The 13,443-nt window shown below is 33.5% G+C and overlaps 1 protein-coding gene across 2 annotated transcripts in view; it reads right to left on the reverse strand.

The window, feature by feature from the left end:
• Positions 1–1,802: 1,802 nt before the first annotated feature.
• LOC120335476 (aldehyde dehydrogenase family 16 member A1-like) overlaps positions 1,803–13,443 on the reverse strand; it is a 53,627-nt gene continuing 41,986 nt past the window's right edge. The window contains exons 15-20 of one of the 2 annotated variants that reach the window (XM_039402980.2): positions 12,551–12,677; positions 11,664–11,743; positions 11,198–11,295; positions 10,439–10,624; positions 9,148–9,273; positions 1,803–2,169 (exon numbers count right to left, since the gene is read on the reverse strand). In XM_039402980.2, the coding sequence (XP_039258914.2) occupies positions 1,996–2,169; positions 9,148–9,273; positions 10,439–10,624; positions 11,198–11,295; positions 11,664–11,743; positions 12,551–12,677 (791 nt within the window). In that variant the 3' untranslated portion in view covers positions 1,803–1,995. Of the gene's footprint in view, positions 2,170–6,595; positions 7,882–9,147; positions 9,274–10,438; positions 10,625–11,197; positions 11,296–11,663; positions 11,744–12,550; positions 12,678–13,443 lie in introns of those variants that run through there. The other variant, XM_078119315.1, reaches the window with a different exon arrangement.

Raw genomic sequence — 13,443 nt, forward strand, 5'->3', positions numbered from 1 at the left:
TCAAATCCTGGACATCCCTACCAATAGATGGTATCCAGACATTTCACCACGGATCTTCATCACTTGGGTCCATATGCGTGAGCGCTTATTCAGTTTGCAAAATATCTACCTTTTTTGTTTTATACGTTTCGACTAATGCCTCTATGGAATCAACACAACGTGTAAAATTTTGTTCACAAGGTAACTATTCAAAAAAGTAAACGTAAGCATTCCTGTAATATGAGCTGACAATAAGAAATCTTTCTATTGGTTTTTAGTTTCTCACAGCATAGCGACGTTTCGGTTTCGCGCAGCGGTGTGGCTCAACGGGCTAAGCGTTAGGAATACACTCGCCACCGCACCTCTAATTACTCTGCATGGGTTCGCATCCCATGCAGGGATGGTTATGTGCGAGAGGATTGCTGAACTCCTCGCCGTCGTAGGGTGGTTCACGTAACCGTTAGTCGGTTACGGCTTCCTCCACCACCAAGTCCATGCTTCCGAAAACAAACAATACAGTATAACTAATCCCATACCAGACTTGGGATGTTAACCGGACGAGAGGCCGTGATTCGCCATATGGTTAAGCAGTCTTTTCCTCTCCCCGAGATAAATATGTGAATCCTATCCTATTTCAACAGAAAATGTACAAAGTATCTATTTCTTACCTGCCTTAATATCTCTTTTACACATACTATATTCAGTGAGTACCAAAATTGGTGTTTGGACATGTTCGATAAAAATCTTGGATAGTTTTTTGACAATACCAACTATTCAGTATCAATTTTCCATATACTGTATTTCTAAGATCAAAGATGCAAAATTGGTATTTAATTATCAAATAGGTATATCTATCTGTTTCAAGCTTAAATTAAAAACAGCAGCCAAAGAGGAACAAGAACGTTTTACTGGACATGTTATGACAGTACCTTCCTCATATCAAGATTCTCACAGACATCTAGACAGAAATACACTCTATAGTCAAGGCACCAAAACGCATTCTATACAATGTGTATTCACAAAAACCGACAAAATTGCACCATCAAATTACATAGCATATAACTAAAATTGGCAAATAAATTAACATGATAATAGCGGAGCAAAATTTTCAAAAACTTGAGTTAACCTTGCAAAGTAGAAGCATTTTTGTGACTGAGGGCTCAAAATGAAACTTTAGCACACTACCAGATTATTAAACATGAACCACTGATCCAAGACAGTAATTTTATAAGTTAAAACCAGTCTAAAAGTAAAGCGAACCAGTATGGAATTTTAGTTGACGTATGATAAATAAGCTCGCCAAAGCAAGACAACAGGAAAGTATATATATGTATTTGTCCAGTCTTCCGTCCCCAGTATAACCACACTTCGGTGTCACAACTTATTCCATACTATTTCCCTTCCCTGTTAGATTCCGTTGATTAAATTTGTTTTAATTTCATCTTTGCTAATTTTCAGGGAGAAAAAATAAAACCTGGCTTGGTATGACAAATTGACCTGAAGTCTAAAATTAGGATACGATTTGTATCAATTGTCAACATTTCATTGTGTGTAATAAGTGTTATGCGACACTTTGTATTGATAAATTACTAGCTGTTTACAATAGATGAGAAGATAAATCGTACTGCTGGAACTTTATGTACAAATTATTAATAGCACATGCTGTGGCGATAAAACATAAAATTCTCCATTTGAAAATCTAGTTTTGAATAAAAGATGCCTAAACAAACAACTGAAGAATAGATTAGAGACATTTTCACAATCACAATTTTAGGATTGTTAGTATTTTAGGGCAATAATTACATACTTGGTGATACTTTAAAATTATGAAATTTCAATTGTGGTATTGTACACTGTACCATACAATAACAGTGAGTGGTGAATTATGAGCGGACCATTCAATCATTTAAATCAAGGCATTTTTAAGCAAACTATAGCTAGCTGGAGCAATTTACATTTCGCAAGAAATTACAATTGAGGTTGATCGAAGCATAAGAACAAGGAATACGTATAATCTTAGTTAGCGAAGGTAACTCCCATAGGAAGCCAAATATTTTTACACTGAGTTGAGTGATAAAGGAATTCTTCTCCTTGGCCTTGCGCAGGATCTGTCCAATCTCTTGGGAAACCGTAATTCACCCAAGTTCGTTTGACATTCTCTGCTGAGGTGTATTCAACAAATTTCGATCCCTGAATTGGTAAATGTAGCAAAACTTAAGAGCAGGGCACTAGTGGGAGTCATAGAGCTGCCTAACAACAATACAGTCACACTGTTTAGGGAAGAGATTTGGGACCTCCAGAAGTATGTGCACCAAGATGACGAACAACCTGAATATAGTATTTGTGTACCGGTTAGGATTCAGGTTGTGCAACATCTTGGTGAACATACTTCTGGAGCACCGAGATTTGTATTATAAACAGCTGATGAGAGAAAAATATTTCTGTATCTGACTCGTCCCACAGGAATCCCACAACATATGAATACCTTAACATTCTGCGGGAAAACTATATCTATCCTGAAGCATAACATAGCTTCAATACCATCTCATAGGCTTGTGTCATTCAAAGTTTTTTTTTTATCTATCGTAACTTCTATGTTTTGGTTAGGATAGATAAAGGTATTCAACTTGAGGCAAATAGTCAGAGTAAGCTTGCAAAATCAGATGTTGAAACTGATAGCTTGTGCATTAGATTTTTTGCAGGGGACACCAATTCATAACTCAGATATGTTAGTTGCATTGATTGATTTTCAGGTTGTATCAAATCGTGACACTAATGAAACACTTTTGTGCATGGCGTATGTTTTTGAAGTTTCAACATCTGAACATGGAGCACAACATCACATTTATCAATTAGTTGGAGACACTAAACAATGAAATGTTCAAATAGATTCAATCATATAAAATTTTGTAAATGGTGAAGGCCAAGGCCAACAGGGACAGAAATCGGTACAAAGAAGTTGCCATAACGATCAGTCACCATGGCGATTCCCAAACGTTCCTCTGCCATTTTACACAACGACATATCATTTTTGGATTGTTAGCATGGTTGTTTATGGTGCTATTTTGGAAAATATTCAAACTAGGACAGTGAGGCGCTATATTAATCATGCTTTGTAATAATGAAATATCGCTCAAATTTCAAAATTTGACAAGTTAGCTTTCTTGTTCCAAATTTTTTAATCTGTGAATATTATTTGATGATAACACTTAATTAATGAAGGTGTTTCATACAAAAAAATATATTTAATTATATTCTCCCAAAGGTGTCATTTTAAGTGGAACACTGATTCCTAAAAGAATCTAATAAAATACAGCTTTAGCTAACTTATGGTTGACAAGCTTTCTACACATAAAGCTTATTGCTGTACTTTTCATATATATATATATTTCAAGCGAATTGTTCTGCTTTTCTTCTATGTTCACAAAATTTCGAGCAGAAATTCTTTTCTTGTAAAATATTTCGATCAACAAAGAAATGTGCAAGTTATTACATTATCAATTCCAGCGGTCCGCATCTGTACACTGCTATACTGATGTTCAATCTTATGACTCTTACAGTTAGACAAATGTCTTAGATAATTAATAAAATTTAAAAATTTGATACCCCATATTTTTTCAAAAAATACAATTTTTAAAGTTTTTCGCATAATAGATTCGGGATTTTTGATAAAATATTGTACATACATTTTTTATTCTCACTAAAAAATATAATTTAATAAATGAAGGTTCCTTGAATCAGAAATGTTTTATATAAATAATCTTTGTTTCACCACAGAAATCCATCACTGGTGCCTATGAATGTGTGCTATTTCAAGTGCTTTTAACATTTTTTCGTTTTATAAGTTTCAACCGATAAATATTTGCCTTATTTCTTGCATTTTTATTCATATTTATTATTTTACAATTCTATTTTAACATTGAACTTGTATTTTTTCTCAAAAAAGCTACATATTTTTATCATTTTACTAAAAATGTAATGTTCAAAAATGCATGGTACATTTTATCAAGTTCTGTAATTTTCGGTGCGCAAGTATTTCACTGTCAAATCTAAGGTACTAGATAGATATTTTCTGATTTAATGATCTGATACAGTTGAAAATTTAGCTTAAATGCAGATGAGGCAATGATTCATCTTGCTTCCTTGATACATATTTCCAACAAGTGGCAATGGCTATTTATTTTCAAGTATTTGGCTCTGGATAAATCGAAAAATGTGTAAAACATTTCATATATATAGCAAATTATTTTGACAATTTTTGTCTCCATCCAATGGTGTAGTTTCTGATCCAAGTTTTTCTCAGTAGTAATAAGTTCAGGCTAACCATAACAATACAACTTTTATTTGACCGTATTTGGATATTCAGAGCTTGGTATAAATAGCCATCTCAATTAAACAATTTTCCTATCATATAGCCTTTGCCAAACGTTAAGCCTTGTTACAGCTATTTTAAAATATGCCGATCCCATTAAGAAATACCGGTTATGATCTGCTGCCTTTTCTGCTTATCGGTTTTCTATAAGTTTCACGCTTATGTTATATTAAGTTGTGTTTTTACCCATCTCACTGGTATCAAAAAAAATTGTGTGGCTTTTTACAATCACTATATTATGTTGAACAATCTTTGACTGCATGAAATAATTGCCAATTATGTATCTAAATTAACGAGTGCCTTTTAAAGTATTTAATTGATGGTTACAATTTGTCCTTTCAAGTTGAGAGTTTATCATTATGTTACCCGTTAAATAGTTTTGCCTGCTATTCTACAATTACTGTATTATACCTACTTACTTTTGATATATCTATCTGCCCTTGACTAGAGTAATTCTTTACTTCTTAGGGTCTTTAGCCAGTGACCACCTTAAAAGGTGGTCAATAGTTTCCGGTTGGTGTGACGTTATACAAAAGCCCTTTTTTAACACAGAGAAATGATCATTTTGGAAAGTCAAAATCTCGATTGCTCAGAGTTATTTTTATACAAGATATATCAGTGTCAAAAAAAGTTGATTACAACTTGGGAGCATCCTAAAAACAGATAATTTTACACAATGTGTAATGAGTTCAATTATTTATATCACATCATATATGGTAGTCAGATGCTAAACTCTCAACTTGATTGACAGCATTAACAATGTAATGGTTGACAAATTTATGTCGTTTTAGCCAAATTTTGTACAATTTATCAAAGAACTATGGAACTTGAATTTTTTTTATATATTTGTTGTATAAAATTTTTTGAAACCTAATAAAATGATTTTCACAGATTATGTTTGTTATGTATCATTATCAGATGAATGAAAGTTCCAGAAACGCTCCTAGGCTTTTGCAAAATCAGGTTTTCTTTCAGACTTATTCTACCCATCCATATACAGGAATGGACAAACCCGAATATTTCACTATTTTTTAAAAAAAATTATCGAATATGAAATACATTCCAAATTGAGGGAGGGTTTGGGTGGAAAATTACATAAATCACAAGGCTATATCTTCATGTTGATCAACATCTTAAATGACATAAATATAAAGGTCATTGGTTTCTCTGTGTTGTTTGTTGCCAGTTAAGATATCATACCTTTTGATCTGCTTGTCAACGGCTCAGAATCCCTAATTTTCAAATAATAGTATTCTAATTTATTTATATCAAATCCTGGACATCCCTACCAATAGATGGTATCCAGACATTTCACCACGGATCTTCATCACTTGGGTCCATATGCGTGAGCGCTTATTCAGTTTGCAAAATATCTACCTTTTTTGTTTTATACGTTTCGACTAATGCCTCTATGGAATCAACACAACGTGTAAAATTTTGTTCACAAGGTAACTATTCAAAAAAGTAAACGTAAGCATTCCTGTAATATGAGCTGACAATAAGAAATCTTTCTATTGGTTTTTAGTTTCTCACAGCATAGCGACGTTTCGGTTTCGCGCAGCGGTGTGGCTCAACGGGCTAAGCGTTAGGAATACACTCGCCACCGCACCTCTAATTACTCTGCATGGGTTCGCATCCCATGCAGGGATGGTTATGTGCGAGAGGATTGCTGAACTCCTCGCCGTCGTAGGGTGGTTCACGTAACCGTTAGTCGGTTACGGCTTCCTCCACCACCAAGTCCATGCTTCCGAAAACAAACAATACAGTATAACTAATCCCATACCAGACTTGGGATGTTAACCGGACGAGAGGCCGTGATTCGCCATATGGTTAAGCAGTCTTTTCCTCTCCCCGAGATAAATATGTGAATCCTATCCTATTTCAACAGAAAATGTACAAAGTATCTATTTCTTACCTGCCTTAATATCTCTTTTACACATACTATATTCAGTGAGTACCAAAATTGGTGTTTGGACATGTTCGATAAAAATCTTGGATAGTTTTTTGACAATACCAACTATTCAGTATCAATTTTCCATATACTGTATTTCTAAGATCAAAGATGCAAAATTGGTATTTAATTATCAAATAGGTATATCTATCTGTTTCAAGCTTAAATTAAAAACAGCAGCCAAAGAGGAACAAGAACGTTTTACTGGACATGTTATGACAGTACCTTCCTCATATCAAGATTCTCACAGACATCTAGACAGAAATACACTCTATAGTCAAGGCACCAAAACGCATTCTATACAATGTGTATTCACAAAAACCGACAAAATTGCACCATCAAATTACATAGCATATAACTAAAATTGGCAAATAAATTAACATGATAATAGCGGAGCAAAATTTTCAAAAACTTGAGTTAACCTTGCAAAGTAGAAGCATTTTTGTGACTGAGGGCTCAAAATGAAACTTTAGCACACTACCAGATTATTAAACATGAACCACTGATCCAAGACAGTAATTTTATAAGTTAAAACCAGTCTAAAAGTAAAGCGAACCAGTATGGAATTTTAGATGACGTATGATAAATAAGCTTGCCAAAGCAAGACAGGAAAGTATATATATGTATCTATCCAGTCTTCCGTCCCCAGTATAAGCTTGCCAAAGCAAGACAGGAAAGTATATATATGTATCTATCCAGTCTTCCGTCCCCAGTATAACCACACTTCGGTGTCACAACTTATTTCATACTATTTCCCTTCCCTGTCAGATTCCGTTGATTAAATTTGTTTTAATTTCATCTTTGCTAATTTTCAGGGAGAAAAAATAAAACCTGGCTTGGTATGACAAATTGACCTGAAGTCTAAAATTAGGATACGATTTGTATCAATTGTCAACATTTCATTGTGTGTAATAAGTGTTATGCGACACTTTGTATTGATAAATTACTAGCTGTTTACAATAGATGAGAAGATAAATCGTACTGCTGGAACTTTATGTACAAATTATTAATAGCACATGCTGTGGCGATAAAACATAAAATTCTCCATTTGAAAATCTAGTTTTGAATAAAAGATGCCTAAACAAACAACTGAAGAATAGATTAGAGACATTTTCACAATCACAATTTTAGGATTGTTAGTATTTTAGGGCAATAATTACATACTTGGTGATACTTTACTGAATTCTTACATAAAGCCTTTTCCAGTGTAAAATTATGAAATTTCAATTGTTGTATTGTACACTGTACCATACAATAACAGTGAGTGGTGAATTATGAGCGGACCATTCAATCATTTAAATCAAGGCATTTTTAAGCAAACTATAGCTAGCTGGAGCAATTTACATTTTGCAAGAAATTACAATTGAGGTTGATCGAAGCATAAGAACAAGGAATACGTATAATCTTAGTTAGCGAAGGTAACTCCCATAGGAAGCCAAATATTTTTACACTGAGTTGAGTGATAAAGGAATTCTTCTCCTTGGCCTTGCGCAGGATCTGTCCAATCTCTTGGAACACCGTAATTCACCCAAGTACGTTTGACATTCTCTGCTGAGGTGTATTCAACAAATTTCGATCCCTGAATTGGTAAATGTAGCAAAAATTAAGAGCAGGGCACTAGTGGGAGTCATAGAGCTGCCTAACAACAATACAGTCACAATGTTTAGGGAAGAGATTTGGGACCTCCAGAAGTATGTGCACCAAGATGACGAACAACCTGAATATAGTATGTGTGTACCGGTTAGGATTCAGGTTGTGCGACATCTTGGTGAACATACTTCTGGAGCACTGAGATTTGTATTATAAACAGCTGATGAGAGAAAAATATTTCTGTATCTGACTCCTCCCACAGGTATCCCACAACATATGAATACCTTAACATTCTGCGGGAAAACTATATCTATCCTGAACCATAACATAGCTTCAATACCATCTCATAGGCTTGTATCATTCAAAGTTTTTTTTTTATCTATCGTAACTTCTATGTTTTGGTTAGGATAGATGAAGGTATTCAACTTTGGGCAAATAGTCAAGAGTAAGCTTGGAAAATCAGATGTTGAAACTAATAGCTTGTGCATTAGATTTTTTGCAGGGGACACCAATTCATAACTCAGATATGTTAGTTATCATTAGTTAAGTAAAAATCCATGACGTAATTAAAACAGTTTGTAGACTATTATTTTTTCTGTCCATTTTTATGTGTCAAATCAAAAATCATTATCAACTCAGGAAAATTGAGATCAAACACAACTATTAGGGCCAAGACATTGGGCGATGAAAAAATGAAAGAAATTAGACCTTAATAAACAAAAATTTCGAGATTTCTTCCCGACCTTGGATAAAATGAGAAATACCAAAATTTGTACGATAAAAAAGACAATATATAGAGAGCCTTCTAAACTCTAGTACAGGGAACTATTTTTACAATGATCCGCATACAAAACTTCAAAAATATTTCGGTACGGTCTTTTCAGAAATTATATTTCGGCATCATTAAACATGCACTTCCTGGGCCAACTAATGATTATTAGTTTATCAAGAATGTTTATTATGCCGTTATAGTTCTTATCATAATGTGAATCTATGAAACTGAGTTTATAAAAGGAAAACCTTATAAAAATGGGAGATTATTTATTATGGCGTTATAGTTCTTTTCATATATGTAAATCTATAAATCTGATTTTTTAAAAGTAAACCTTTAAAAATGGGGCTAATGATCCAAAATAAAGAATTAGGCGCAGTTCGAATCGAATACCCGAATGCGGACTGCGGTCCGCCAGTTGGGTAGCCCTGCTCTAGTAAACACTTAGCTATCAGAAACATAAACAAGTTCTTGATTACGAACCTCAGCGGATCCGAAATACCACATAGCATTGATATCCTGGTGTTCTGCAAGATATTTAGTCACATGATCTCGACTTCCACTAAGGATGTTTACAACTCCACCTGGAAGATCGGATGTGTCGAACACCTGCAGTTGAAAAACGAATATTTATTAGAAATATAATAGGAAACTGCACGAGCCCATTCAGCCGGACATCTATTCCAAAGAAAAATATTGGTGTTGAATTCCTATTGGGTATCAGGGTTGTGAATAATGGGACTTTTGAAAAAAAATCGAAGTGAAGGATTAGTGCTCTTAGGTAATCAAGATTTGATGATTTTCTATGTGTAAGAACTGGACTTTGAGCAATGTAATAAAGTAATCATAAATTCACAACATTATTTTGTCTGTTTGTATGGGTTTTGTGGCGCTCCAGAAGTGTGGACCAATATGGAGGTAACTAATTGTGTTAACCTACTTTACATCAAGATGTGTAAAGGGACTGAAACCCATGGGCAGGGGTATAGTCACTTGACTAACACAGGCAGTCTCCGAACACGCAATAGAACTAAAATAGGAAAAATTGGAATAAAATTATGGCCTAACCCTAACCTGGTACACATGCTTCGGGAATACTGGTTTTTGTTCCTTTATAACAGGGGTTCTCAATTTTTTCTCTGTAAAGTACCCCCCAATCAACGCGAACCCCCAGAGTCACGAAACAATCAACGCGAACCCCCAGTAATCAGACACCAAACTAAATTGTGATATATTGACTAACAATTTGCTCAACGACTGCCAAGCCTTGCATTTCACATTGTTGCGTCACAATCACAACAACGCAAGATCAGGGAAAATGTACGCTTAGTTTCAATTGTCACTTATTTTCCTCTTGTAGTTACTTTCTTTGTTGAAGGATATTGAAAAAAAGCAACACACGAAAACTCGACTGTCATCCAAGTACCCCTGAAAATCTTCTCGTGAACCCCTAGGGGTTGAGAACCCCTGCTTTATAAGGTTCAGAGCAGCTCATGAAAATTTCAAGATGATCATTCGATTCATCAGTTCAAGTAGTTTGTAATATATTATACAGGATATATAGTTTTTGTAGTAATGTCTCTTTCCAAAGCTGAAACGGGCTGCTTCGTGCTACATTGTAATAACTTTGTGGAGTGATTTGTTTCTTATGATAAAGTATTGTCGTGGTACAAACTTTGTGCTTGTCTTTAAAAACTGCAGGCTGAATACCTCAAGTATATTAAAAATGAGACCAACAACAATAATAAGTATCACACAGATAAGCAAAGCATACCTGATAGAAGTCCAGGGCAGGAATGGGGTATTTCTCACTTGGAATAATAACGACACAATTGGCACGAATAACTGCAGGAGCAAACAATGATACGAAGGAAAGAAGTGGATTTTCATCAGGACAAGCAATACCGATCACACCTACTGGCTCCCTTATCAACACAGTGCAACCATAGAGTGTTGTTTCCTGGAGAAATATTAGTTTTCTAAATAATACATAGCAAACCTAAAACTAGTGAAAATAAAAACTGCATATAATTATTGAATAAAAATGTTCTTACACTAAAGGATTTATATGTTTCAATTGAGATTGATTTATATTGATAAACCAATTGTTGATAAATGACATTTTAATATTAGTAAATATTACTTTCCCGAAAATAGACTTTATAATTCTAAAAAATATATATTTATATATTAATTTCAAAAAAATCTTAAATACACGAAAAAAACATATACCGTAATTCATATCAAATAAATGGCCTGGAATCTGTGATCTCGTATAGGTTAATTCGATAAATCTAATTCAACATTTAATTCGGCCTACACATTAAATGATAAGTGGAACCTTATACTCGACTAATGTATAATTTTCGAAAATCCTAAAAGCTCTAAAAGCAAAACATGTATTTTATATCCAATGAATAGCCAATCATTCTGGATGGACATATGCTAATTGAATAAAAATAAACATTTAATACCATGGTTTAAATGATGACAAAGGAATTCACTTAACTACTGTATAATTATCAATACCAACCTGCACATTTCCTCCATATTTATCAGCATAAGCTCCCCAATAAAATAATCTCTGAATTGATAAGTCAACTTCTTTATAACAACTGTCCAACGATTGACCTACAAAGAAAGGTAGGCCAGGTAAATATGAATTTAAGAAAATAAATTTGAGGTTTAATGAATTTGCAACAGAATTGGATATAGAATAACAGTAAAGAGTTACAAATTGATTCAGAAGTCAAGAGAAAATGAATGAATGTTACAGCAAGTAGTCGGTAATTACAACTAAATATAACTTATGTGTATTCCTTAGTTCCTGAGTTCAGGCTGATATTCAAAATATTGAATATCAGCTGACTAACCTTTATAATTATAACAAATGTATAAAGATGCATTTTCAAATTTGTTAAAAAAAATTTAATTTTCAATTTAATGATAGAAGTATATCCTATACTATATAAGAAATTGTTTGTGCTGAAAAATCCCACCTGTTAAAAGTGAAAGCCTTGAAGCAACCTCTTTTCTTCTCAATTCCAAGTTTTCTGCCATGTAGTAGACAATCTGGGCTCTACGAATTAAAGAATATTGGGCGCTCAAGAAGTACCCAGTATGTGTACCAATATGGAGGTACCGTAACTAATTTTGTTCGCATAGGCTACTTTACATCAAGTTGTGTAAAGAGACTGAAAACCTATGGGCAGGGGGTATATTCACTTGGCTAACACAGAAAGTCCCCAAACTCGTAATAGAACTAAAATAAGGAAAATAGGAATAAAATTACGGCCTAACTCTAAACTGATACACACACTACGGTCTATGGGAATACCGAATTTAATGCATAGCGTGGAAGCGAAATCTTTTCCAAATTAGGTGACATAAATCCCATACAACAGACAGGTATGGCACAATCGAGTTTAAAGTATAAATATCGCAGCATGTCAGATGGCGAGGGGACAGGAAAGAAATTGATGCATTTAGTTTGAAATCAATAATGAACATAACAAAATTATCCTTGAATTTGATACTGAACATTTATTATTCAGATAAGGTAGTTTAAAATCAAATGGTTCAAGTACACTGCCAACAGACACGTATTGCTATAATAACAGCAATGGTAAACCCAGATATAGCCTTCAGCTGTTCAGCATATCAGTAATTCTATCAATATCCCAATTGCTTTCAAATGAGCACTTGAAATTATGATTAGAATAAATTCAGATATAAAATATTTCTTCTTTTTACTTGAGGATAAAATTAAAGTCTAGAACCCAATACATGAGGTATATTTAGACGTGCATTAGCAAATTGCAATAAAAATTTTTCAATAATTAAGCTCTGTGTTATCAAGTTTCTTTTTGAAATGTTAATTTCTCACCTGTTATGTGCAGCTCTCTTACCCCACCCAGGGGCAGCTTTATGAGCTGCTTCGACTGCATTTCTCACGTCTTTGCGGTTTGAATCAGATACATAAGCAAGAATTTTCGAAGTCTTTGGATTGATCTCTAAATATAATAATATTAATAGTATAATATGAACATGCATTTAGACAGCATTTTGAAGCATGGACCTAGACAAAGTATTTTAATATATCTATTGCTGCAAAATAATCAAATTAGCTTATGTGACATTTCAAGATTTCGGGAAAATCACAATTTTGCAAATCATATTTATGTACAAAAAACTTATATATATGGACATAAGGCACTAACTTAAAAATCAAAACTAAAACAGGTACAGCTTTGAAACCTGGATCTAATAACATAATATTATAAGATAAAAAAGTCCATTTCTAAAAAATAAAACATAAGCTATTCTGGTTTTACGATGGCATTGAGGCAATATAGTAAAATTCCATGTTGCTTGTATAATTATAATCACTTTCAAAATTGTAGAACTTGATTTTGATTGTTGGCTATATATAAAAAATGGGGTTGCACACATTAATCAGGAGTGTTTTTTCTATGACATATTAAAAAAAATCGAATATTGTAAAATCTTGTTGTAATCTGTATTGAACATTTTTTGTTAGTACAATAATAGGTTCGAAGATTTTTAATTCAATTCAATTGGAATCCTAGCCTGATTCAAAAATTTTTTTTTTTTTATAAAAGCTTCATTGATATACCTTGCCCTTAGTCAATGTGCTTAAATAATTGTTCATCCCAATCTGTACTATTATTGAATCTCGATGTATGGAAGAGACTATGAAACAATATAATTTTCAAATTTTTGTTTCATATGACCATAATTGAAAATAATTTTTCAAAC

This window comes from Styela clava, chromosome 2 (assembly GCF_964204865.1).
Source record: "Styela clava chromosome 2, kaStyClav1.hap1.2, whole genome shotgun sequence".
Classification (NCBI taxonomy): Eukaryota; Metazoa; Chordata; class Ascidiacea; order Stolidobranchia; family Styelidae; genus Styela; species Styela clava.